This window comes from Cygnus olor, chromosome 3 (assembly GCF_009769625.2).
Source record: "Cygnus olor isolate bCygOlo1 chromosome 3, bCygOlo1.pri.v2, whole genome shotgun sequence".
Lineage (NCBI taxonomy): Eukaryota > Metazoa > Chordata > Aves > Anseriformes > Anatidae > Cygnus > Cygnus olor.
Genome location: NC_049171.1, coordinates 95,642,147 through 95,670,127, shown reverse-complemented (window position 1 = coordinate 95,670,127; position 27,981 = coordinate 95,642,147). Strand labels below are relative to the sequence as shown.

The 27,981-nt window shown below is 41.2% G+C and overlaps 1 protein-coding gene and 2 long non-coding RNA genes across 4 annotated transcripts; 2 read left to right on the top strand and 1 right to left on the bottom strand.

Moving 5' to 3' along the window:
* Positions 1 to 60: 60 nt before the first annotated feature.
* LOC121067154 lies at positions 61 to 21,005 on the top strand. Its single transcript, XR_005818138.1, has 3 exons — positions 61 to 761; positions 18,613 to 18,700; positions 20,349 to 21,005. It is a non-coding gene; the product is annotated as an uncharacterized LOC121067154 (long non-coding RNA).
* Positions 13,948 to 27,981, bottom strand: KCNG3 (potassium voltage-gated channel modifier subfamily G member 3). Of its 2 annotated transcripts, none has more exons than XM_040551305.1 (2): positions 25,985 to 27,981; positions 13,948 to 17,523 (listed from the first exon to the last, which is right to left on the bottom strand). In XM_040551305.1, exons 1-2 carry the CDS (start codon positions 26,638 to 26,640, stop codon positions 16,878 to 16,880), a joined length of 1,302 nt encoding a protein of 433 aa, XP_040407239.1. In that variant the 5' UTR covers positions 26,641 to 27,981; the 3' UTR covers positions 13,948 to 16,877. The 2 variants fall into 2 exon arrangements, with proteins under 2 accessions (XP_040407239.1, XP_040407240.1); XM_040551306.1 differs by having other exon boundaries at positions 26,018 to 27,981.
* LOC121067152 lies at positions 23,627 to 26,023 on the top strand. The gene is made up of 3 exons (XR_005818136.1): positions 23,627 to 24,506; positions 25,145 to 25,206; positions 25,648 to 26,023. It is a non-coding gene; the product is annotated as an uncharacterized LOC121067152 (long non-coding RNA).

The window sequence follows — 27,981 nt, the reverse complement described above, 5'->3', positions numbered from 1 at the left end:
CCCTCCGGCGGGAGACGGGCTCGGGGGTCAGGTGTCGATACCCGGGTTCGAAGCTGGAGAGCCGGGTTCGAGGCTGCCCTCGGCTGCAGCCCTGGTGGAGGTGCTGAGCTCGCCTCCCTTATCTGGTCTGAGCTCCCCGCGAGCTGTAGGTTGTTAGGGTACTGGGGTACTACCGAAAACGAATAGAAAAGTTTATTCAGCAGTGAAGGACAGTTATTACTGACCTGTGGTATGCGCTATATGGGCTGTTGGGAGTCCCATGTGCGGTTTTGCAGAGATGTTTGCTGTGAAAATGTTTGTGCTCGTGTACAGAGTGAAACCCAACTAAAATACACCTTCTTTATAAGCTGGGGAAAGCTCTGCTTCTAGGAGGTGATTCAGAAAGTAAAGCAGCCATATATAAAGACAGTATTTCTCTACCCAGCCCTGTAACAACTACTTGGCTCCTGAGCCGTGAGTGTGGCGGCAGCAGGACAGAGCACTGAGCCCCCCTGCATTCACCCCCTCTGCCCAGCACACCGGTGGCCCAGTCAGGAGGAAAGCCAAGCCCCTGGGCATCCTGTGGGCACAGAGCTATTACCCACAAGGCCAGGCCCTTGCTGCCCACGTCCCACCTGTGCCTGCTGCCCTGCAGGCTGGGCAGGTTTCCTCAGTGATGAGGCTCCAGACGCTGTCTCCGCCATCCTCTCCAGAGAGCCAGCCAGCTGGGTGCTCCATACGCGATTCTGAGTCGGAACATCTTCCCAGGACATATTTGCTCAGTAAGTAGGAAATTTATGAAAATATTTTGTAAATGTTACAGGAAGAATTGTGAAATCCCTGTAGCTTTCAAGGCTAGGAGGTATTAACGAACTGGTACACGGGCTGCATAATGTATGGTGGAAAAGATTTTGCAGACCAGGATTCTGCTTAATTCTGAGAAAACTAAACCAGAAGGTGTGTTTGACTGTAAATCTCCCTGTAATGGAGCAAAACACACTGATGATAGGGTATGCATATTCTTTTCAAAGTGGAATTTTTGCTGTGTTTGTATGGTAACAGTCCCGATGCATTGAAATCCATGGGAGCTGGCTCATGCTGTAACTACTCTGGAGCTTTCCATGGGCATACGTGTCTGTAGATGCTTTGTCGGCCCCCCTGTCCTGCTATTTCAATGTTCACATGAAGAAATAGGTGTGCCTGGCAAGCTCTTTTATCGAGGTTGTTTTATGTCTTGCTCCTCTGTATTTTGTTCTGATATTAATGCATCCTACAGTCCTGGAGGAGGCTGCAGCAGCTCACACGTGGGGATGATGCCATTGTATAACCAGCACTTGCTCTGTCGATGCTCTTGACTCAAGTTCTTGAAATGCCATTCAGTATTGACTGAAAGCCATGGAAAGGAGCTCTGAGGAAGCTATGGAAAATGTATAAATTTATCTTTTTCCAGTTAATCAAGTTAGATTATAATGCTTATAAGTAAGCTGTGATATTTTGCTGCTGTAGGCTGTTGAAACAAAACCTAGGTGCTGTCTCTCTATTTTAGCTCAGAAAATAGAAGATTATTTGCCTTGCAAAAGAGATGCATGAGAGGATGACATGATTAAAATTAGTTACAAATGAGGCTTCTGTTGTTCTCTTAACACAAGAGCACGGAGAAGTTCCATGAAAAGGAAAGTAAAAAGCTTGGAATAACATAAATTTTGTCTTTCCTTTTAAATGAAGACATTTGTTTATGCTTTAGGCTCTTGGTCCAACTTTTCTTTAGTCTCTAGACTTTTGCCAAAGACTGCTTTGCTTGTCAGACTTGCTGACATAATGGGTAATTAGACTGGAAAACTTAACTGCAATGGGAAATAATGGAGGTAAAATGAGGCCACTCACCCCAGCAGGGTTAAAGAAGGATTGGGTATCTCTGTGGACCATAAAACCATGCACAGCTCATGTAAACAAAGTGTCCCAGAAGGAGAAGACTTCCTGCATCGAGCCTTAAGATGAGCTCTGACTTTTAGACACTGAAACAAATAATTCATGGAGACTGGCAACTCTACAGCTGCACTGTTGGGGCTTTTATGCCTTCATCTGCTGTGTGGTATTGGCAGCAGCTGAAGGCAATACTGTCCAAGCTACACTGTAGTCTCAAGTATTTTATTTATTTATTTATTTTTCCCCAAGGTTTTTTTAAGGTAACTGATTTCATACATGCAAATTTAAGATTATGCTTCAAGGTGAGTAGGCTTCTGGGAGTGAATGAAAGAAGCAGAGTACCTTGAAGTTATTCTGCATTTGTTGTTGCTGTTGTTGAAATTTTTGTGTGTTTATTTTCTCTTTGAGGGTAAAATAAATAAAGAAACAAGACCTTACTCAGTTGCTTAATGAACAACACCTTCATATGCTGATCATAATTTCAGCACAGATGTCTGTAACTCAAACTCTGTGAATCTGCCCATGCAGATCTGTCCTTGAATTGCTGAGAACAACTGTGTGGGTGGGTTTAGAACATGAAATTGCTGTGCGCACTTATGTTTTGTTTATGCAGTACTCATTTTTAAGAGTACTAGATTGGATCTGCTTAATATTTGCCTTGTGTGTCTGTGTGTGTGTATATACATAATATATACAAACCCCCAAACTAGATGATGATCTCCAAGCATAAGCTCTATTAATGTAAGAGACCGTGACATTGTAAACATGTTGTTTGAATCATTTTATCAACTGAAAGAAATGAAGTCTAAACACAGAATAATCATCCAAGGTATTGGTCGCCTCTAAAAACTGTACCTGAATTTATTGGTGCTTTATCACCCGTATGTTTTGAATACAGCACAGGTGACTCTTGGAAATAGACTACTATTGTCAACTGAGAGTTCTCTTCAATGGGCTTAATAATATTGAAAATTAATATTAAAAAAAAAAAAGCTTTTAATTTTAAAGCTATTCATGCAGTTCCAATATAAATATAAATTTAACCAGTTTTTTTCTCATAACAAAATCCTTGTTTGTTTGTTTGTTTTTTTCTTCTGAGGGAGATAGGGTTAAAGAGGGTCATATATCTTCTCTGTGAATTTAAAAATAATTCCTTGTTTCACTTCTGTTTCATTGGTACTTCTTTGTCTTAACGTAAGACTTCTATATGAGAAATGCTTAACAGCAACAGCAATTTTGGAGATAATGATTGTGTTTGCTGTAGGGTGGCTAGGGATCAGGAATCGTTTTAAAGGTGTTGAACTGTATTTGGGGGTATCTACCTTTTGTTTTACCTGTGTAATATTCTTTCTAGGTTCTTGGGCAGAACTTAACTGAAAAAGTTAATTAAGGAATTGAAAACTTGATGATCTAATTCTTGTGAAGTCTTATGTTTGAATAATGCTTTTGAGGCAATAAGATGCTTTTAGTAGTCCGTTCTGTGGTTGTGTTACATGTTTAACAGCAAATGGAAATTATGAAAGTAATGGCTTGTTCCAGGTTAGTGGTGAAGTATTCTTTTGTCCTCCCATTTCCAGATGTGAAAAGCATTGTAGGAACCTACAGTAAATATTGCTTTTGCTATTTCCCAGCCTTGTTGTCTTTGCTTTCATTTTTTCCCCTTTATCATCTGAATTGCAGAATTGAAGGTAAACTTTTCATCTGATTGAGACACCAGTGTTGGCTATCAGTAAAATAATAATTACCTAAATGCCCTATATATTCTACTTTGAAGAAAGTAATCCTGAAATCCGCACACCCTATCTTTATGCCTTACAACACTTACCACTTTGGAAATTCCGTACTACAAGGTTGCATCCTTTGCCCATTGCTTTCAACTCTAATAAAGACAACCAAAGCTCAAAGCTTGTCTGTGTGTTTTTCTACTCTGACACATTTTTTCCTCAACTACTGGAAGGGAAGTCTCAGGGTGGCAGTTCCTTAGTCTTCCTGGGCTTTTCTTTTAAACATTACACGGTAATGAAATAGGTTCCCAAGTAAAGTCAGCTCTGGACATCTAGAGGTAAAATTTGTTTGCAAGGTTTTATGTTTTCACACTTTTGCCGAACTCTTCCTTCATCTTTTCTTTCTCCTTCTCTAGGGTATGAGTGTTTATTCCCAAGTAGTCAGCAGTCCACAGCAAAAATTTGTTTTTCTCAGATTTGTTGTGGATACTGGGAAGATGATGCATTGTCCTTGTATTTCATTTCTTCTTGCCAGCCTTTTCATATGCAGATCTGCAAAGACCGGACTCCAGAGACAACTACATCCTTAGTGCAGTATTGTAACAATCTTCCCTGAATAAGGCAAGAAGATTTATTAATAAACAAAATAACAATAACAAAAAAACACCCTCCTCAGCGTGTACGTTAGAGGAGATGCTCTGTTCATTTTATATAGTGTGAGGCAGATAAGCAGTAGTGTGGAGTCAGGCTGAGGAAAGATCTTGTGGACTGTTTCTCAGTATTAACAGATCAATATGATTGCCTTGGAAATGCACAGGGCAATTTATACCCGATGGCTTGACTTGAATACCCATGTCTTTCACTTTTGTGGTCCAGCACCCACTCAAAATTTACTTGTCCTTATGATTTTAGTTATATTATCTTGTACGATGTTCTTACGATTTTAGCTGCATATCTTGTAAAATGTTCTGAAATGTTTGGCCTTAATGTGCCATTTCCCAACAGTGACTAGCCTAGAGCTAGTCTGAAATAACTCCACCTGAAACGTGTGTGGTGTCGGTGTCAACTCTTTCATTGTGTGCATCGCTCCAGTTGTCTGCACTGCTTCCCACAGTGGCCATAACCTGCTAAACTGTGGAAGATGGGATATGAAGATGGACTTTCTAGATCCAGATGCCTGCCTAGAATCATGTTGACCGATGCTGCCTCTAAGACACTCTTCCAGGTACTGCCATCGGATAAAGCAGCTGAGAGCTAGCCAAACTCTTGGTATACTCACTGACAAGGCCCAGCTTTGCCTGGATTATTTGTTAGCAGGCTGTACTCTAATGGATTTTTGTTTGGCTGATTTAGAAGAGGGGAGAAAAAAAAGGCACACTTAAATTTAGTAATGCTAATGTCAACTGTCTGATTACTAGAGTAATCTTTCTCATAGAAAATATTCTTGTTATTGTGAATCATTTAGTACATCAGAAGTAACATAATAAGAATAGATTGCTGCCATGTGATCAGTGTCTCCTGCACTGAAAACAGTGGATAGTTTTGACAACATGTATTTTTAAGGACCGTATTCTTCCAGCAGCAGGAACCATTACACTGTGATACCTTTTTCACTCTGCTTATTATCTTCCCTGCAGCATCCTGTAGCTTCACTGACATACTGTAAGCAGGTAGCTATTCCAGTGTAGTCTCTTCATATGATAGTGTAACTCTCATCTGTTTCGGGAAGTCTTGCAGGTTTTTAGATGCTTTCCCCCCTTGTCTTGCTGTATTAAAATATTTTTACCTTTTAAAATAATCTGTGCTTTCTTACTGTCATGCGAATAGGGACAGGGTAAAACTGGGTGTCCGAGCAGATGAAGGAACCCTTAACATAGCATTTCCCTGCATGGGAGGAAGAAGTGTGGAAGATTTTGTAACAGTGTGGCAGAGCACTGAGAAAGTTCGGAGTAAGGGGAAGAGGGAAGCACAGTATCGGCTCTGCAGACAAGAGGACTGAAGAGTGCTTGAGTGACTCGAACAATGTCAGGGAAAGCCAAAAGGAAGCGATCCTGAGCCCAGTCCTTGCACATGTTAGAGAGCTGGACAATTGTGGAAATAGGGAGCCCAACAAGTAAATGCTGCCTGCAATATCTGCCCCTGCATTGTGCAGGAACTTTTCTTTGGCAGAGTATATACAGCCTTACAAAGTCTATGGTTGGATTAGATTTCTTTGCACAGTGCTTTGCATCTCTTCATTTTTCCTGAGCAAGAGATCACCCGTGTAAGAGCAGGTGCATGTACATGCCTGGAAGCAGTGGGATTCAGTTACTACCGCACAACATCTAAGTCAATGTTTTTGTTGAAAACTCGTCTACTGGCAACGTCCTCTCTCCTAAAGGTTTCTCACAGTAAATTTCGCTGTGCCATCTCTGGCTGCCTTGTCTTGCATGGGTTCTGTGAAGCCAAGTGCTAATGGAGAGTTTCGTTTGTCTCAATATATAGGAGTCTGGGCTTTTGTAGTGGGAAAATCTGAGTTCCATTTTGCCAAGGAATACCAGAGCTAGTAGAAGCATTGGTAGTGCAGACATGTTCTGGTAATTGTGCCATGTCCTGTTCTGCAGCCTGCCGGAGCTGAAAAGATGAGGAAGTACAGAAACTGAGATTTGGCACCACGATTTTATTTGCTTTTTATTATATGTATTCTTGATTGTTTCCCCTCCCCAATGTAGTTCTCATTTTAGATGTTTGCAGTGTGGAGCTGATGTGGTGATGACTTCGTAAAGGATTCCCTGTGTCCTTCTGACTACAGATCCTGTTGCTTGCTGTTCAAAGGCAGAAAGGAAACTTCTATGTGTCCTCAAAATTGTTGGGGGTGCTGCTTTGACCCCAGTAATTTGCTAGTCCCAGGTCCAGTTGCAACCAAACAGACAATATCAGATTGCTCTAATTTGAGCCTATTAGCACTCAAGCCTCTTAACACTGGCTAAACACTTGCCTTGTAATGTGGAGATTACACTAAAATAATGGGAACCAAGTTACTCCAATCTCTTGCTTTCTTTCTTTGCTTTCGCTATGTTATTATATTATAGCATCATGTTTATAGTGCTTCAGGGAGAAATGAATTGGGAGTGAGATCTACTTGTTTGCCTTACAGAAAAGTTTTATGGGTAGAGACAAGGGAACCTTTCTCCAAATGCTATTAAAAAGTCTTTATTTAAGGTCCCATATATATTCAGTGTAATCTAAGAGATGACTGCTTCGCACATAAAGCAATTTGAACTTTGGAAAAATACTCGTGTATATTCACTTATGTTCCTTTTTGGGTGATTGCAGCCCTAAAGCTTAAACATTTCTTAAAGCTGGTTACAAAAAAAATGAAATGGTGAAATATGATTTGCCTTTTTGATGGATGAAGAGGAAATACAAGAACCAGCAGAGAATTTATGGTTTATTTATGTCTACTAGTAAATAACTGCATGTTTCTGCGATGGACTTACCCTGTTTTTCCTCTGAACCGTAACATGCAGGCTGAATGCCTTTTATTTCAGACTGTGAGTCTTCTTTGAACAGTGAAAATGCCTAATCCAGTTCCATAGTGTTTGTCTCCTTGCTATGGTCTCCAAGAGAGTTGAAGGTGCTTCAGCTGAGCATTTGTTTCATTCTCTTTTTAAAAGCAAAGTCATAAGTATTTGTAGCATACCGTGTTTTAAATTAGCAGGAGAAAATTGATAAAGATGTTGCTTGGGAGCCCAAGTTCTGGAGCTGACCACAGCAGTATTTGCTGCTGTGTATGTTACCATTAGCCTGGAGTGCGAGGAGTTGGCTGATACCATGCTGACCACAGCTTTAGCCTGTACAAGCAGCAAAAGCTTGTGTTTAGTCTATCAGCTATCATAATTATAAGCTGGGTAGGGACTCTGAGATACCTGAGATGCCACATTTCCATGGAAATTCACATCTCAAAAGGGATGATGTGACCTTTCTGAGCCTTTAAGTCATAGAATCATTAAGGTTGGAAAAGACCTCCAGGATCATCTGGTCCAACCATCACCCTACTACCAATGTCACCCACTAAACCATGTCCCTAAGCACCACGTCCAACCTTTCCTTGAACACCCCCAGGGATGGTGACTCCACCACCGGCCTGGGCAACCCGTCCCAACACCTGACTGCTCTTTCTGAGAAGAAATGTCTCCTCATTTCCAACCTAAACCTCCCCTGGTGCAACTTGAGGCCATTCTCTCTAGTTCTATCACTAGTTATCTGTGAGAAGAGGCCGACCCCCAGCTCCCCACAGGTTCCTTTCAGGTAGTTGTAGAGAGCAATGAGGTCTCCCCTGAGCCTCCTCTTCTCCAGACCAAACACCCTCAGTTCCCTCAGCTGCTCCTCACAGGACTTGTGTTCCAGGCCCTTCACCAGCTTCGTAGCCCTTCTCTGGACAAAGTCAAAGCCCTTTGTTTGTTTTTGTTTGTATTTTGAGTTGCATCCTTTACTGCAGATGCCATGTGGGTTTTTGGTCATCATTAGTGCTCAGTAGAAAGGGAGATGACTGCTGAATGGGATGAGATGATGCCAGATTCTCTTCTGTTCTCCTGTTCTGACAGGCTGCTTCTGTAGACAGACACTTCTGGAAGATGTTTAAAGGGAAATAGTAAATCACAAATGTTGTCAATACAAGTTGTCAGTGTGTAACCCAAAGATACAGGTGAAAGTGTTTCTCTGTAGCAAAGTAGGAAGGTATCCATTGGGTTAGGCCTACTAGGGATGAATGGACTGGGGAATTGCTTTTTAACACAGTTCCTTGAAGAGTAGGGCACTTGATGTATGTACCTACAGCAATGACAGTAGGGCAGAGAAGAATGGGCAGGATGGGCAGAAGGGGGCTGGTACCACCATTTCAGAAGTATTTGGTGCTGGCACAGAGGCCTGCCAGTGCAGCTGGTGGCAGAAAGAAAATGGGGTGGCTATGAAAAGGGTAAGAACCAAAGAGAACGGGAGTTGGATGAAAAAATCTAGCAAAGGAAGAAAACAGAGATGGATTTTCAGGGACGGCGTGGCAGGACAGCAGCAGTGATGGGGAACAGGGCAGAAAAGCACAGTGAAGCCCTATTGTGTTTAGTGTCTGGGAGTTATCTGCATTGTCTGTTCTTAATTTTGGTGAGTTGGTTTTAGAAAAGACTTCATTGCTGTCCCAGAGCTTTTTGCATTGTTGGAGTAACTATTTTTAACCTCTCCCTACCCCTCTACTCCATCTCCCTTTTTCATTAATTAGTCTTCCATCTGCTCTCTGTGATGTTCTTTCAGTTTGCATGGCAATCCTGGCCTCTAAATAGTGATAAATCACCAAAGCAGGGAACATAAAAGCAATGATTCCTCTTCTGGATCCTAGACGGGGATCTTTAACGTCAGAGTGAAAGGCTACCAGTTTCTGAGGCTGTCAGTTGCAGTTAGCATTACTCGGTTGCATGCTGGTGGAAAGGGACCAGCCAGCAGAAGTACCTTGTCCAAGCTTGGCCAGTTTGCTTGGTAGAAACAACAATTTAGAGTAATCAACCAAAAACTAAAGGAGTAACTACAAATTGGCAGCTCTGACATGCCACTGGCAACTCCTTCTGGGCTGCCAGGTCTGACGTTGGCAGGCACAACACACGAGTAGGTGGCCAAATGCTCACAGGTGAGCTTTCCTGCAGAGGTGTGAGCGGGTTTGGATGGGCTGCAGGATGCGAGGTGCCTGGTTATGGTTGTAGATGAAGGATGAGATATGGATGATTTAGGCGATTTCATATTGCTTTGTAGAAACTTTGCTTTGCATGACTGTTTCTTCCCATTATACGTGACATTTATTGTGGGGGAGGAGAGAGCTTTTTATCCTACACTGACACAGAGAAATGTATGGATATTTGCTCTCAGCTATCTAATCTGGAATTGAACTGCATTTCAAATGTGATTGGGACAGTCTATATGAAGAGAAGGCAAAGGTAACAGCAGGCTCAGTCACTGGATGTTAATGTTTAACCTTAATGCTCCTTGAGTGACGATCAGGCAAAAGGAGAAAGAGAAGGTCTAAGAAAACAAGGAGGGTAGAGATGCTGAAGATGGAGTCTGCTATACAGAGGGAAGCAGATGAGCTTCACAGTTCCTGCTGCTCTTGCTGAGGGTAATCTGGCACTTACATCCAAGCCTTTGTCTTCCATAATCCAGTTGACAAGCAGATTTTCTAAAACAAAGCAAAATTTGTCTTGCTAGCTTTAATTCTGAGCTGGTTGCACTTCTCCCTTTATTTTTTTTCCTCTATACATATATCTGATTTTTAAGTCTCGTGAGGCAATGGAGATTAAAAGCTACTGTGACCTGTAAGCTCAGTTTGTACCAAAGGAGTCAACAGGCACAGCCTAAAGACACTGCACTGAAAGGAAAAAGAAGAAGAAAAGAGAGTAAGACTCTCTGGCAGGAATCCATGCATTTAGATTTGAATGTATGTTTTACTGAAGTAATTTTGTTGCTGATGCTTTTCTTTTCAGTGGACCTATGCATGACTGTACTTAGAAAATACACTGTTGGCAATGTTTCTCTTTTACACTTACTTAGCATCTATACAATAGAGCTCCTATCTAGGCAGCATCAAGGATTCAGGATGCTATTTTAATAAATGGCCCCAGTTTCATTTGTTCATAGCTTCCCATCAAATGACTCAGCTGACATCCGGTTCAAATATTAAACCCTAGCAACAAAAGCCACGGTTAGAGGCTGTGCTATCTTGGTATATATAGCCAGTACAGATGACAAGGCCTTTAGCAATGTCGGGAAGATTGTCTTCTAAATGCTGCATCCTGTGTGACCAACTCTAAAATGGAGGGCAGGGAGGAGGAATTACATTTGAGCACTTAGGACTTAAAAGTACACCAGACTCAACAAGTTAGCAATACTCATGCTACAGAGAAAAGCTGTGTTGCTTGCTTGCAGTTTTGTCTGTATACATATTTTGAGTTGTGTTTCAGTCTTGGATTATATGTTTTTGGAGAGCAGCATTGTAATTTTGATCTACGACTGTAGAGTACTTAGGGAAACGGAAGCCTGGTTGATCCTCATTATAGCTCCTAGCTGCTACTTCAATATTGGTAAAATAGCACTGAAAAGAAATAGAAAAACAAAGTCAGGGATTTTTAGGATACAAGAGAAAGAATGCCATTTTTGAATTTTCTGATTTCCTAGATTTTATTGAATCTCTTTACTATCTTTTAAAAATTCTTATGGCAACAAGTGTATAAAATGCTCCCTGAGACAGCAAGAATTTATTTGTCTTTTGGCGTTCTGTGTATTTACAGTTGCATCTCAGATTGATAGGAGGTGCAAGTGCTGAGAATATCTGTAAAATAATGTGATAAAACATCAAAAAAAGAACTTCTGCTTCCAAAATATTTCAGAAGTTCTTTTAGCAAAACACTTATAAAACATGATCAATTTAATTTAAAAAAAAATAAGTAAAACGAGAAGTAAAAATGCTCTAAATGAAAAGTCGGTCATTCCATAATAATGCAGTGGGTTGGTGCTGGAATAGTTGGTAATTCACAGATCTCTTAAAATATTCAAACTTTTCTCTAAAGAACATTAGTTGTGTTTATTTTTGGAAGTACCTCTGTAATGGCTGCACTTAACAAATCAGCAGAGGGCATCTTGCCTGTTTGTTCCGTCCTTTTAGCTCCTAGGCAGACCCATAATAATGCAAGTCCTGCACTGGTGAAACTTCTGGTTGCTTTGAAACTCCAGAACTATAAATATAGATTCATTTCTGTGAACTTGAAGCCAAATTCAATCATTTTTCCTAGATTTGTTCTTCTAAGTAATCCTCAAGGAATAATGCATGTGCTACATGGCTGCTTTTTAATTTTGTTTGACAGTTCTGTTGCCTATAATTACTGTAGGTAATCAATTGCTGTTGTTGAGAAGAATAACGCTGTGTAGGTTTGTTTATTATCTCAGGGTGACTTGTGGACTAAATATTCAGAAGTTCTGTCGAGTAAGGCTCCTATGTCCTAAATGGCAAACTTCTCAGTAGCCAAAAATTGCTAAAGGAAAAAAGTTTTTTCTGAGGTACAATACCAATATGAATAGCCACAGAATTCACTTGTTGAAAAGAACGCATTTTACGCAATTGAGCATGTTTGTCTTGACCCCTAGTATATGAAATAATCAACAAACCCAGTAAGTTTTATTTTGTGATTTTACGCGTCGAATTCTGTATTCACATCAAGAAAACCCTCATTACCTTTCCAAATGATAGTATATATTTTTCTTTACAGAGAAGCAAACAATATATAAAATTAATGTTCTACAAAATTATAAACCTTTGAGCCTGTAAAGAATAAAGGAGTCAAAAATGTGTAGTTGCAAACATCCATATTTTATTAATTTTACCAAAGGTTCCTCTGCGGCTCTTAAAATTTCTTGTCAAGCATATTTGTACTTGTCAGTTGTGCTTGCTCCCTGGGCAGCCTTCTTGATGCTTAACCTATTACATCATCTATAAAAGATATTCCCTACTTGGTGTTGTGCTTCACAAGCCATACAAGATATTAGCTTTCCACTATAGAACAGGTGTTATGTTGTTTCTTCCACATGTGCTGGGGCAAATCATGAGCTGACATAAACAACTGTAGATCTAGCAAAACCAGAAGACTTTTTTTTTGCCTTTTTCACTTAAGGAAGACTCCTTATTATAAACAGGGATCTGTTTTACCTAGCAGGAACTAGCGTCACATATACTGATGTGTATGTTTGCTTTTACAAACAAATAACAGAAAATGTTTTCTGAAGAATTTCCTTTTTTAAAATCAGCGATTTTTTTTTTTTTAAATAGAGCAACATAATCTTTTTCTTTTTTTGCTGTGCAGAGCTAAGGTTGTTTTCCGTCAAACATCTCAGAAGCATATTTGGAAGGATAATACTAAAAAAGTCAAGGTACATCAGAAGGCCAAAATTTTAATTGGGAGTTTTATCCTGAAACTCTTATCTGGGAGAAAATTCAGAGCAGAGCAGTCCTTGTTCATCTTGCCAGTTCGCAGGAGACTCGCTGCTGTGACTACTGAATTCAGTGGCTGCTGCATGTGCATCGCTGCTTCTGGCAGGCATTTAGGACTTGTACGATTTTGTGGGCACTACACAGAGGGGAAGAGACCAAGTGACTTGATTCTGTAAGGACGAGTTTTATTTCAGAAACATCAGGGTTGAACACTAAAAAAGCTGAAAACTGATTCCTCTACGGGGACCAAATTTCGTATATAATGTTAAAACCCTGTACCTTTTCCCTTAAATATGTGGGTATCAAGGTGGGTATACAGGATTTTTATCTTCATCAAGCTTGCTCTATGTACACCAGGATCAACCACTGTACAGTAAGAATGAATATCACATATTTAAATGGCTGATCCCTGGGCTAGTAAAACTTTAAAATCACCAGTTGATTAATTGTTTTTTTTTTTGTTTGTTTTGTTTGTTTGTTTTTTTGAAGGTGTTCCTAAAAACAGTATCACTTTATAACCTTACATCAAAGGAAATTACGTTCTTCCATTCTTTGTTATTCTGGGAATGGTGCTTTATGTGGAACTGTAGAAGGAAGATATATTGTGGGCACCTTTCAATTACAGCGATTTCAGTAATGATCAAATGTTTTTAAGTGGCACTGAGCACCTTGAAGGACTGCAGCCAATATACAGTTCCCAGTAGGTCAGTCCTAAGGATCGAACCTAGTATGTAAGTGTGATTAACCTTTGCTGTCATCAAGGTGTTTAATGACAGTTCAAAATTCATTGGCATGGGTTTAGCTTTAGACAAACAGGCTGGGTCACAATTATGTAAGTTCTCTTTATTTATGCCTAGTTTTATTATATTTGTATTTTATCTAATTCGTTCCAACTGTAAATGTTTCAAATAATGAAAGAGGTACTATCCATGAAATATTTTTACTGTGTTGGCTTCAAACGGGCAATTATTAGAAATGAGCCACTTTGTCCTCATTTGGCTTTGAAATGCTGTAATTTGGAAAGAAAGCTCTGCACCCAATGTCTGCATAAAACGTGGTCTCAAGTACACTTTCAGTAAAAGCATCACCTGTTTAAAGATACTCTTATTCTAGACCACAGAAAATTGACCATTGAAAATGTAACATGTACCCTATTTATTTACTATAAAATTCTGTTTTAAAGTTACCATTGAGATCACGTTACTTCAACTTGGTTTCTAAGGAAACTAAAGGCTACATACTGATAACCATAATACAACAGCAAAAAATAATAATAATTAAAAAAAAAAAAACAAAAACACGACAGTATCTCTCCTTAGTGGGCTTATAAAGAGAGCAGTTTCAAAATAATATTTTATTGTAACTCAAAAATACATAAAGGTTATTCTGTCCACATTTTGCCATACAAAAAATGAACATAAACTGTTTTAAAAAAGTATATAATCTCCACAGACGTTTTCTGTTACACAATTATTTTCAGTAGATAATCTTTTTACACTGGGGAAGGGATTCTTTAGCTGGAAAACGATCATAAAGGATCATTTTGTTTGTGTACCAGATATAGCCTGGATCTGTTCATCTTTGAAAACTTCCCATCCTTAATTGCTTATACAAAATGATTCGTGATGCAAACTGGTATTCAGAAGTTATGTGCATTAGTTTGTATTCTTTCCTTTGTACAAAAAGTTAGATTTACACGTAGTGCTGAAATGCATTTTATTTTGTCTTGAAATCAAGATTGCAACGTCCTTCAAAGTACATTCGTGTTGTGTGCTGATTTCAAACTATTGTCATCCTGAGGATGTGGTGTTTTGTGGGAGGAGGGTTCTACCCCAGACCATTGGTTTGGTTAAATACAATACAAGGACAAAAGGCAAAGTAAATTTTAAGGAGTTTTATTGGTATTTTTTCCCAAGCATTAATACTTGGAAAACAGCATATGAAAATCTGTAGGGCAAAGTTATTACGTGGGGTTTTTTTTCATTTTTAATGGAAAAAAAGTGGAGAAATGTATAAAAAATAAAGGTTTTCTCCTTGAAAAGTTTTTTTTTTCTGATACTGTCAAAATAAACTTTTCATTAGAAGATGAAAATGTCATTTTCTTCAATCAGCTCTGTTTGGATTGAAGTCTGAAATTTCAATTTTGTCAAGAAGGAATTTTTTTGTAAGGAGGAGAAAACATTTCAACTGACAATAATGTATAATATATGCAGGATATATATAGGTACACATGCAGGAATACAGAGCCAGCATCTCCGCTGGTGTAAAACATCTAAGTGTCTCTGAAGTTGCTACTTACCTAGCTAACATCAGCTGTGAATCTCACCTAAGACAGAACTTTTTGCTGATATTTACCTCTCTGTGGATGCAAGAGCACGTTCCTGAACTACATAATTTCAATACAAAAGGCATAAATATAGCAGTATAGGGAAGTTAGAGCTGAACACCAAAACGTCAGTGGCAAGAAACAGAGGTATGTCTGTAACATTACTTAATAATATGTTCTTTAAAAACTACTGAAGGAATTGTCAAGCTCGTCCGTGAGGAGGCTACTAAAGTTCTTTTCAGGTCTTCAGAAAAATTGTATTTGCAATGTAATTCCTTAAGACTACTTAAGACTAAGACCACTTAAAATGCTAAATGAGTTTTTCAAGTCTTGAGTGCTCTTTTCATGGTAGAGCCTTCAACTTACTGGTCATTGACCAACGTGGCATTTCTATTTGAGTGAGCAGTTCCAGAGATGTGTTTTCTAGGTGGTACTCATTTTATTTCTAGAGCTGTTAACAAATACATATATAAAAGATGCTTTTACAGCACAGTAATAGTAAACGCATTATTTTCAGGCAAGCACATCAAATTCAACTATGCCGATGACTCTGAACTTCCAGGTTAATAATGATGTTTATTGGTACCCAAATTTGTAAAGCTGTACCTAAATATGTTTTAGTATCCAACTGCACAGTTCTACATAGCAGCTTTTCAGAATTATACTGAACAAGGCTATTTAGCAGTACTACACAAGAAATGTAGTGAACAATATTTCAGAACCTAACTTGATTCATTTTAATTTTCTAGTTACATTGGAGAATATACCCTTTTGCCAAGCGCAACTTACACTTCTATATTTTACTTTCTTTGATCTCTTTTGGGCTTTTTACAGTTGTTTTTAAAACTTCTATGAAAGTAAAATGTATGCTTCTGTAAGGATTGCTGAATTTCAAGATGATGATGAGTCTCATCTGACAGGGAGCAGCTACTCTTGTTTTCCAGTGCTTTCTCCAGACTGTTTCAAGTGATGGAATCTTATAATTGGTCTTAGAAGACTTTCACTATGATATATATGTTCGTTTAAATGGGCAAAAAGTATGTTTATGAATATATAACTTCAGGTGGATGGAGTTGAACCGAGTGTATGTAAAATTTGGATAGCTCCCCCAGTAAGCTACCAGAAAATATATTTATCGATGCCCGAATTTTTATGCTGACCTTTATAAAGTATCACGCTTCTATTAAAGATTTGGTTCCAGAGAAGAAAGTAACTGTGGTTAAGGAAGTCCTTGCTACAACGTTCAAAGGTATATGTACTCTTTAGTTATTCCATTATAAATTCAGAGCAAAGACACTGACTCCACTGTTTTTTTATGGAAAATTTGTGTGTTTCATCAAAGATCAGAATCAGACCTCAAGATTTTTTTCCCTACTGGCCTATATTCTTCATCTTTTCTAAGTCACAGAACCAGCTGTACTGTGTTGTGAAGCTCAAAAGTAGCAGCAATTCTCCTTCAAGTATCTAGTTTGGTTATCTGGGTTAGAAGTGGAGATACTTCAGGCAAGAAACTATGATGCCTCTACAGAGCATTTAGATTTTGTAATCTTTGAAAATCTTCTGCTACACATTGCTTTGAATGATATAGGATGTAATTATGGGAATGACGAATCTCAATGTTAAACATATTTTTTGTTCTGCTTTTATGTGGAAAGGCAAACTGAAGACCAAACTGGTCTGGTGGAGGACTTCTGAATCCTCTTGTGTTGTTCTCTCAAATTTGAAACATCACTCTCTCTCCTTGCAAGGTGCCCAAGGCAGGTGGTTATCCTTCCTGTCTGAATGGTGATGGGCTTTCTCCAGGCTGGCGAGAATGTTGTTCCATAGGACCATCCAGTCAAGGAGGACACATGAAGAGACTTTCCGCCATCTTCTCCTAAGGCAAAGCTTAGCAAGTAACCACAACGGAACTCAAGTTTGGTCAATTTAAGAACTCAGCTGAGAGGCTTCTACTGTACCGAGCAGACCGGAACTTGAGCTCATGGTAACACTGCACGAAGCTATGATAAATGAAGGTGATTGGCAAGGCTAGTAAAACGATGCCACTAACCACGCAAATTCCTCCGAGAATCCTTCCTGGTACAGTGATGGGACACATGTCACCATAACCAACCGTGGTCATAGAGATGATCACCCACCAACAAGCAGCAGGGATGCTGGCATAATCCTTATTCTTTGTTCCCAAGTCCAGCCCATTTTCAAGAAGCTGGGAAAGTGCACTGAAAATTGCCATAGCAACACAGATAAAGACAAGGAGCATCACCATCTCTCTGTAACAACGCTTCAGAGTCAAACCAAGTGTTTGAAGGCCAATGAAATGACGAGCCAGTTTAATCACCCAAAAAATCCTCATCATTCTTAAGACCCTCAAGGTGACTCCAGCCCTCTGAAGCTGCGAGTTTTCCCCTGTGAAAACTGTCATTAGAACAGAGATGTAGTAAGGAGTAATTGCCAGTAAATCAATGATGTTGAGAGGTCTTCTGACAAACTCACACTTGTTTTTTGAAACGATGAACCTCACAATGCACTCTGCAGTGAACCAGCCTATGCAGATAGCTTCAATTATCCTGTCAAAAGAAACAAAGTACAGTATTTATGTTCTGAGGAAAGGCTTTAGTGCCGGTTTGTTTTTTCATGGACATTACCAAATTGACATTGAGTCCTTCACAAGCGACAAACAGAAAGCCACGCTATTCTTATTCTGAGCATGTAACACCAGATTTCAGCAACTAACCTTAGGATCTAGTGCAGAGTTTAAACTGATCTGTGCTAAGAACCCCGTCACTGATCACTTTCTGTGAATTACAGATTCTAGTCCTAATACTGGATGCATATGCCTACAAAATCTGGAACACTGCAGGAAATGATGGAGTGCCAGTGCGTAACATAATCTAGAATACTTTGTTTGTTTTTGTTTAAAATCTGTGAGAACTGATCCACTTACGAATGCCAAGGACTGTGGATCAGTGAACTGGCAATGTGTTGAACCAGATTGCTAAACTGAAATGAAAGTGAAGATGGAGTAGGTGGAAATCAGCTTTTGCATCAGATAATTCATGCAAATTGGCTCTTCAAGAACCAGTTGAAACCGGTCTTATTTGCATCCTAAACAGAGGCTAACCTAGAACTGTATTCAAAACTTTATAATATCGACACTAAATACAGGTGATATTTTGTTCTTCACAGTTGGGTACACATAGTACCAAAGTAATAAGCTTGTGTCCTTCCATTTACTGCTAGGCTTGGCATTACTGAAGTTTTTCTTTTCTTTTAAATGTAACTCCCCCTAAACTGTGTCACAGTAAAATGTCAAAGTAAGCAAAGCTATAGGCAAGATCATCTTCTTGCCAAATACAAATAGCAGCCCTGATTAAAGAAAGCATTGCTGTCCTGGAGGGTGATTTCATTATATTTCTGAATGTTTTAAAATCCCAGTGCAGCACGTGAGACTGGAGAACATTCTCAGCCTGAAACCACTAGAAGGTAGAAATGGGTATCAAAATAACCCTTTTCTTAAGATTTCAGACTACACTCACTTATTTAACGTGGGAGGGAATGGGAGCTAATATTTCCCTCTTTCCTTTGTTTGCTTATCTTTTTTCAATAACTTTCTGTGTAAAGAAAAAGCCACTTACCAGTGCCATCTCTACCAACAGGTCTGAAAGCAAAGTGAGATGAAATTGGAGATTGAAAATGCTAGATGAAACCAGAGATTTTTCTTTCTACTGCAGGGATCCTAACAAGGTATTGTCTACAGAAACAGTAGTGATTTGTAAGTAATAATCTGTCATTTGAAACATAAAATTTTGTTTCCCTAACACGTTTTCTTTTTTTGTTACCATTTCTGAAATCTGTTGTTGTTTTTAAAACAGTGGCCTGCTAGAAGAACAAAGTCTTCTGTAACTCCTGTAATTATACTACTAGACTCTATAAACCAACTCTCATAAAAGCGTCATACGCTAAAATTTTATTTATTAATTTCATTTTATTCATTCATTCACTTTAGTTTTATGTGAAATAGTAGAGGCAACAGTAATAGTCAGTCGACATAAAGTCGTAAGTTACGCCATAATTCCAGACACAGAAAATTTAAATGGACATGAATTAACTACTCAGGGAAGTAGTTACATAAAATCAGACCTTGCTATGACCTTGTTATTCATGATTCATGAATAACAATGAAAGTCCTGTAAGCAAGAGGCCTTTCGTAATAAAGGGCTTATAAAATACTTGTTCATGGTTGCAACTTCTGTTGTAAAGACCTCTGAATTTTAAAAATAGCTTCTTCTGAAGAATTAAGTGTTCTCTTAAAAATTAAGCTTTTGAAGATATTCGTGTTTCTGTTAATAACGGCAGTGGGAACTGTCATGCCAATTTGTTTGGTAAAAGAAAATTCAGGTCATAATGTCATCTAAACAAATCTTGTACTGAATGTATGCAAGTGTTCATATGAATGGATTATCATTCCTTCATGTTGAAAAATCAAGAAAAAAATGTTAGTGGGTAAATTCACTTCAACCATTTTAATATACATGACAAGGAAATATATAAGAGTTTCTCTAGTAAAAGTAGCCAGACAGCAAGATCGTGGTAATGGACACACTGAAAAAAGCTGAATGTCCTTAAAGTTGGCTATTTGAGAACTCATAATTGTTAAAAGAAAAAAAATGCATCTGGAAATAAATTTGCAGCCAGGAATATTCTACAATTCTGACAAACTCCATTCCATTACATCTTATGAGATTTGTCTGGTAGTTATGCCTATGACCTATGACGTTGAGCATTTACATGAAAAAGCAATTCTTAATTTTACAATTTAAAGCTGTTTCAATTGGTATTTCCTGATGCCTCTATAACATTGAAGGCGTAATTTCTTGATTTTATCACAAATTAGGCGGGTTATCTCTGAGTCAAGCTTTGAGGAAGCTAGGTCCTAATAGTTGTGATATCGTAGAAGTTATCTTTATGAATCAATATTGATTCAGAGGTCTGGTATAACTTTGGGGAGTAGTTGTGCAAGTAAAAATCCATGTTAGATGAAATGTGATCAATCTGTTGTTTTACTCTGTTGGTCCTTAGCACAAGAGAAACTGTAAATCAATTATACTTCAATAGGGAGGACTGGAGAGTCTTTTGTTGTAGAACAGACTACAAGACAGCTAAGAAACAGTACTTGATGCAAAAATGACAAAGCAAGATCAAGATAGTGGAGATGTATTGCTGCCACTTGACAACATATTGCACTTCAATGTCTCCATTTTTTTATCTGTCGTTCTTTCTCAGCAATTACACAACCTGGCTAGGGAGATGATGAAGAAGGGTCTTTCCTACTACTTAGCCACTAGTGAAACGTGTTGTTCCTCCTCTCGTGTCACTCTTTTTGCTTTTGTAGATAGGTTTCAGCAGTCCTGATGAATCACCTAAGTGTGTGAGTGCTTAGGTGAGCACAACTAGAAACCTCTGGCCTGTTGTGAAAGCTGGAGTGCTACATACTATGTTTCTACTTTCAGATTAAGTCTCCCTCTCCCTTACAGTGACTTATCTTTGTAACTAAGTTATATCCTTGTGAATGGAGAAATAACATTTAATAAGAAAACCAAAATTAAGTCCTTTACTTCATACTAAATTAAGTTTTTTTTAAGGCCAACTAAAATGCATTCACTTGGAAGACTAAAGTAACTGTATCTTCTGCAATCAATTCTTAAAATATTTGCTGCATATTCACATGACAGACTGCCTGTTCATGAAATAATATGCTCTTTAAGCATCTGTAGCTATATAATTAAATCATGAGCTTTATTTGGTAAAAGGTAGTACCTATTCTGGTTTGTTGTTTTTTTTTATCTGTTCAGTTTTAAAATAGCTGGTATTCAAGAAGGAGCTGGGAAATTAAAAACAAGTCTATTAAGTGTTTCCTTAAAGATTCCCCATAAAATTGGAATAATTGGAGAATATTAAGTCCTAGTTTTTAATAAGTTATGGGTTATTTCTGCTCAAACTTACTGCCCATTGGCCTAGACCTAAGTACATGAAAGAGTGGTGGTTTTTTTTCCTGAAATTGTAAGTCTCTTGGTACTTAACAGGTTTTCAAGATTTCTTTAATGAGTGTTTTGTCCATAACTGAAAATAAAGCCTTTGTGAGCCTCATTTCTACTGTAATTCAGTTACTGTTTAATTTTCTGTTCCATCTGATAACAACTTTTCAGAATAGGCTATTTTATGTACACTGAGTTAAACTGCTTGAAAATTTTTTCATGCACTAACAAGACTATTTTATTATGCTAAAAAAAATCACATTGGAAACATCATAAAGTATTTCAACTTAGCATTACACTTTGGCCCAGCATGCTAACTTGTATACTTTTAATATCCACTGGTGAGTCAGTTGAAATCTCCCCAAAATATTCATTAGTGGCACTATTACTGATTAAACTTGTAAATAAAACATACATATCAACAGGACACACGAGGAAAACAGATGATACGGTTAAAGACAGTATATGACAGGATCAAGGTCTGTCAGCACTGATTTGATAAATTGTTGCTAAAGCCATGTAAGATACATTAAGCCTGAAAAATGTCCAAGCAGTAGTGAGAATGATCAAATTCCTGCTCAGGAAGACTCCAAGCCATTTCAGCAAAAGGTCTTTTTTAATCCTTTTGAAATCAACAGGATTTCTGCCTCGCTACAAACTGCAGAGCAAGGGCAACAGAACAGCTAGTTTCACTGCATTAAAAACCTTGCTGGTGTTTTTCCTTTATGTCCCTGTTTTGATAGCAATAATATTTCCCGATGCATTAAATGCCGGTGCATGCCTCCTGGGGGGTGGGGGTGTAATGACCAGTACTACCCTGGGAAAGAGAGGGGCCAATGCTCCACAGCTCTCAGGGAACACCTGGAGTTGAACATCCCAGCCCTGGTCTCCTCAGCATCTTTTCTGTATACTTTGCTCACAGGAGTAGCACCTAGCCCTGGTGAGGTTGTTGAGGTTCCCCTGTAGCCAGGAAGTGATGCATGTCTGTTCTTTGTGTTATCTTTATTTTTCAAAACTCTGTTAAATTTGTTAGAAGAATCCACATCTGTGTTTTTAAATTGGGTCTGTAGTTCCATGCATGACTTTCAGCCTACTTTTAGAACTTAGGCAAAAATATGGTGTTCAGGCTGGATCTTACGCAAGAAAGAATGTCTTATTTTTATGAATGGGTGTTGGGCATGAACATTTGGGTGTTCTGAAATAATAATGATTTTTGTGCATTTCAAATGCAACTTCTTAAGCTGATGTTTTGCAGAGATGAAAAAAGCCCACTAGCATCTGTTGAGAAATGCTGTTTGGAGAAGTTACTGTGTTTATTTGCTTTCGCTTAACAGCACGGCAATCATACATGCTTTACAACTGAGGGATTATTTCAGTACAAATTTAATCATGATTCTGTAAGTAAAAAAGGGGCAACAGTCTCTTCTTGTGCTAACTATTCATATTTAATTTAGAAAAATAGTTTAAAGATGGGTAGATAGAACTATACTGGCTTTAAGTCAAGCAGCTTCAAATGACTTCTTATTACAAGCTTAAACTCTCCCCAAAAGATTATGCTTATGATCAGTTAATGGATGAGTCCCTGACCAGAGACTCACAGCATGCATCTGTTGGCATTGATCAGAAGAGAGCAAAGATGACTTGAAATTGCCAGAAGCAACAGAAGGGGAGACAGGTGTCCCTGCTGTCTGCTCCTAAACTGTGCAAATCTGATGCAAATCTTTAGCTCTGGTAAGTGAAACATGCCAAGACAGGGAAGAGAGCAAAATCATAAAATGCAAGAAAATTTCAATAACTCCTTCCTCGTCCTAAGCATGGACCTGGGGAAGGCAATCCCTCTGCAAGTCAGGGAATTATATTATCAGTGTCCCTGAGATCTGTGAAATTCAGAGGTCAGATTCTTCATCCCTCTCCTTAAAAAGCCGTAGAGTTTTCTGTTGCCCTCTGAAGGGGATTACTGCAAAGGATCAGAAACAGCCATGCGCTGTTCACCTTTTGACAGCATGGTCATAATGAAAAGTTATAACAACATAAGGATTTCTGAGAAAGATATGGGAAAAGCTGGGTGGACTCAATTCTTCTGGTGAAGAGGTGTTTCTGTAATAATAACAAAAAGAAATAATAAACTCAGCTGGTATTAATTGGCAGCAGTAGTAACCTTATCACAAACCTCATTAAAGAGGCTGATTTTGTAAATTATAAGGAGTTAGTTACCACCTCGCCTCTAGAAATGATGTCCAGATAAGGTGGAGACACCCCAGTAGAGCTGTTTTCACTACAGCTGCCCTGAGTGGTTCTGGGGGTGGTTACTGCAGCTCAGCCACAGAAGTTACCCGTGTGGCACCTTTCCAAACTGTAAGTAACATAACATTGAGGAAAGGACAGTTGTTTTTTTATTGGTAAGCCTATGAGAGACTGAAAATACCAGAGAGATTTTAGGGTTGCTTAATTTCCAGAGGTAATTCTCATCTCTTCTAAGCACTGGCTCATACTGATCTAATAGTTGGTTACACCCAAAGTCTTCATTCTAAGGAGTTCTAGATAAGCCCATTCACTTTTCATTTTTAAAAGTTTTCAAAATATGTTTTTACGATAATGTAGTCTTTGTACTAGTAATTATAGTGCTGTATGTCAAAACCTACTTGCTTACAGCAGTAATATCACAACTTCTCTTGAGAAAAATACTGTTGTATTATCATGTTAGATAGAACTTTATTTTAATGAGATACCTTGCTTAATAAACAAAAGCCAGGATTTGGCTTCAGGCTTTTAGATAGATCAGGAACTAGCAGCCAGGTGTTTACAAGCACTCTCACTTAGGATGGATGGCATCGCCAGAGTACACAAATCCTTTGGCAAGTGTAAGTAGTTGTAACTTAACTGGATCGCTCAAAATTAATCGTAGCTCACTCCTTTTTTCCAGATATTGCAGGCTTTTTAGTCATGACGCTGCATACACAATAAAGAAAGGAGTAGCTCCCGTAAGAGAACAAGGCCACCTCAGCAGGTGACAAGCTGTGGACAGAGAGGAACACGTTTGTATCTGTTTTCAGTGTGTTCACCATTAAATAGCTATTGATTCACATTTGCAGTGATAGCACATGGGTGAAGACACACGCAAAATGAGCCAGCCTGTATTTAGTGCTCATCTGCAACAAGATTTTTGCAAGAAAAGGGTTAGAAACTGTTCAACAGCAACTTTTATTTATAACCCCCCCCTTTTTTCTTTTTTTAATTGCAATTCCATAGACTGCTGCAGCTGGTCCTAAAAAAAAACAACTCACCCTGTCACTGACAGGGTCCTTTCTTTTTTAAAAGTAGCCTTCAGTGCCCTGACAAGTGCTTGGCTACACACTGTCCCACAAATACTTAGGACCTTATCCTTCAAATGCTTGGTACACAGTTTAGTCACCCAGAGGAGTAAAATCATGTGTATATCTACACAGGTTTTTGAAGATGAAGGCACTATGAAAGAAAAATTACATGTCATCTGCCTTGTTCATCTGCAACTCCCAGTAAGTGAAAAATTGTTAACTTACACATCATAAAGATGCGATCAAAGATATGACCAAAGTCATTTATGCTATCATTGCTGTTGTGTATATTTTCAGCTATGTATTGGGGGGTGTCTAAGCAGCTTGCTGCCTTAAGCAGAGATCACTCAGAGCATCCCCTCTTTGAAGTAACAGCAAAGATTAAGGTTTTTTAACTGGAAGAACCTGTAAGAGGAACTTTTGACATATCTGCATGTAGGCAGGAATCAACAGCTTCTCAGTCTGTATCTGCTTTCTTTTTGTTCATATGATTAATGCTTTGGCTTGGCTACAAACAGAAATACAGGTGCACTTTCCATTAAGTTAATGGAAACTATGAAAATACTTTCCAAGGAATTAATTTGGCTACTAAGATATAATATATCACATTCCAATTAACTCTACGGTAAAGGATGGTAACTTCATAATGACTAGGCTGCAATTTCACTGTAGGACCCCCTTAGCAGAGTAGAAGCTGAAAACTTTTGTTGAATACTGTATTTGTTTTAAACTAATGGAGAAGGTGGAAAACATGAGAAATGTTTACTTTTATAAGATCTGTATCTGAATCTTATTTACGAGAGAAGTCTTACTGGAATGGTCCTGATCCTGTTCTCTAGAGAACGGAAGATGGAGAGCAATGGTATTGAAGTCAGCAGAGTCGCATCGATGTAACCCTGAGGTGAGGTCACAAAGATGATTAAAAAAAAAAAAAAAAAAAGGCCTCGCTCTGACTGGTGTAACACCAGGACTGAGCCTTATACACCCCTGCCCTCGTTGCTGCAGCTGTTTCACAATGTTAGTGTCTTTACATGCGTTTTGTCTAAAGGAAATGTACACATCTGCTATATGTTCATACCCTGGGGCACTGTGTGATGCATCTGCAGGAGCTTAATGCTCAGGCTGATCATCTCCGGTGCCTCTATACAGAGGAGCTGAGTGGCAGAGGAATGGGGTCCGGCTGCCGCCCCATGCGAGGTGTTCCCAGATCAGCTCCCTAACACAGGGTGTGCTCCTTTGCGAACGCACACAGCGTGCTCTTCCCCAAGTAAAAGCGAAGGGAGCTGCTTTCTTTCAGGGCTTTATTTTCCTTTTTTTTTTTTTTTTAATCTCCCTCACGAAGAGGGGGTCTATCATGATTTCCTGGGCGTGGGAGCCTCCCTACGTGGGTGAGGAGCCCCCCGTGCCTCCAAAGGGGGCACGGCAGTGCTGAGACAAGAGGGGCCGGCGCCCTTGGAGGAGCGGGAGCCGCGTCCCGATCGCTCCGGCTCCGCTCCGGGTCCCCCGAGCCCCCCTATTCCCCGTCCCCGGGCAGATTTCGGGGTTCAGGGGGTGCAGGCGGGGAAGCGGCGCGGCCCCGACCCCCCGAGACCTCCAGAGCATCGCGACGAGCGGCGGGACACAGCGGACGGGACACACTGGGAGGGGGCGGACAGCGGGAAAATAAAGGATCCTCCTACCCTGAGGGCTCCCTCACTGACTCTGCTGTGTACCTGCTCTGCTCCTCCACGCTGCGGTTCTCCGGCGCCCGCCACTCGGGCAGGGTGCTGGCGCACAGCACCACCATGGACACGATGACGAAGAGGATGGAGACGGTGGCCAGGACCTGGGCGGCCAGGGAAGACGTGGGCTCCTCGAAAGTCCTCCGCATCCTCTCCAGCCACTTGCCGCCCTCGCCCCCCGCCGCCCGCCGCCCCTTGGCCCGGGGGTCGCCGCCCGCGTCCCCCGCCGGCTCCTCGGGGCAGTAATAGGGCCGCGACTCGGCCAGGCGGTCGTCGAGGCGGCGCTGGCAGCAGTAGTCGAGGTGGGAGCCCTCCAGCCCCCAGTAGAGCAGCTCGTTGTAGAAGGAGAGCTCGCACATGTGCGGCACGAAGCGCAGGTGGCCGTGCCGCACGTAGAGCATGATGAAGCCGAAAGCCTCCGAGTGCCGGTCGAAGAAATACTCGTTCCGCTCCCGGTCGTAGTCGTCGCACACCTCCAGCACGTCCTGCTCCGACAGGCAGCCGTGCAGGCGGCTCACCCGCCGCAGCGGGAAATCCTTCAGCACCTCCCGGGAGAAGGAGTACCGGGTGCCCCCGACGTTCAACACCACCGGGGGGCCGCGGCCAAAGTTCATGGCTTGGGCGGGACGGAGGAGGAGGAGGAAGAGGAGGAGGAGGAAGAGGGGCAGGGGCCGGGCCGGGAGAGGCGGGGGGCGGCAGCGGCTGCCCCGGCTCCGGCTCCGCTCGCACCGCTGGCGGCTCCCGCTCGGCGACGGGGCGGGCGGGGAGGGAACGAGGGAGGGATGGAGGGAAGGAGGGAGGGATGGAGGGATGGAGGGAGGAGAGCCGGGGGGGCGGGAGAGGCGCCGCCGGCACCGGGGAGGGAGGGAGGGATGGAGGCGGCTCTCCCCCCGGCGGGTCTCCCCGGCGAAGTTGGCCGCCGGCGGTGCCCGGGCAGGGGGATGCGGAGCGGCGCTGCCGCCTCCCGCGGAGGACTGACCCCAGCCGGGGCAGCGGGGCTGCCGCCGGGAGCGCGTCCCGCGGCCCCGCGCACATCTGGAGGAGGAGGAGGAAGAGGGAGAGGAAGAGGAGGCGGCGCTCCTCCTCCTCCTCCTCCTCCCTTGCCGTGCGGGCAGAGTTGAAAGGCGCAGCAGGCACCCCCTGCCCCGCTCCAGCCCCCCGCCGGCTTTCCGACGCCCCGCCGCGGCTTACATCGGGCACCAGCTGGCACTATCCGGGCCGCCCTCCAGAGCTTGGATTTCAGGGGTCTGCAGCACGCACAGGGAGCTCCTCTCTTCCACCACTCTCGCCTCTCTCCCTCTCTGGTACCCTAACAGTCCGGCTTTCAGGGCTGAGCCTTTTTTTATGCTCGCCACCACCTGGAGCATCTCCCGGAGCTCTCCCCCTCGGGGCGATGCCTCCAGGTGCCGGCGTGCTGCCAGGACAGAGGGCAGGTGAGTGCCTCTTCTCCCCACTGATCCCAGAGGTTTTGTGGCCCAGGGGCTCCGCCTGTAACAGGACACCCAGGTTAGGGCAGTGCTCCGCCACCCCCGCTCTTTTCCTGCTCCAGATTCAGGGATTTCTCTTGGCAGCCTTTGCTGCTGCTGCCATGTTACTCCCCCAGCTGAGGTTCGCAGGATGCCTTACAAGACGTGGATGGCCGTGTGATTCCGTAGAGCCGCTTGTTTTAAAGGAGAATGCGATTAAGCACTATTATTTTATCGCTGTTTGGCCTCTGTCTATAAAACACTTGGACAGAGGTTGGGATAAATGCCCACGGTGCCCCCCCCCCCCAGAAGGGCTTCAGCAGCTTCCCTCCTACGGCGCGGCGTGCGGCCGCTAGAGGTCACAGTTAGTCGGTGTTCTCGCTTAAGTGACCGAGGAGAAAAGAAAACCACCCAAACTCCGACTGCAGGATGTAGTAAAGTATACACGTCAGTGTGCTGCTCCCCAGTAAGAGCATTTTTATCTCTTTT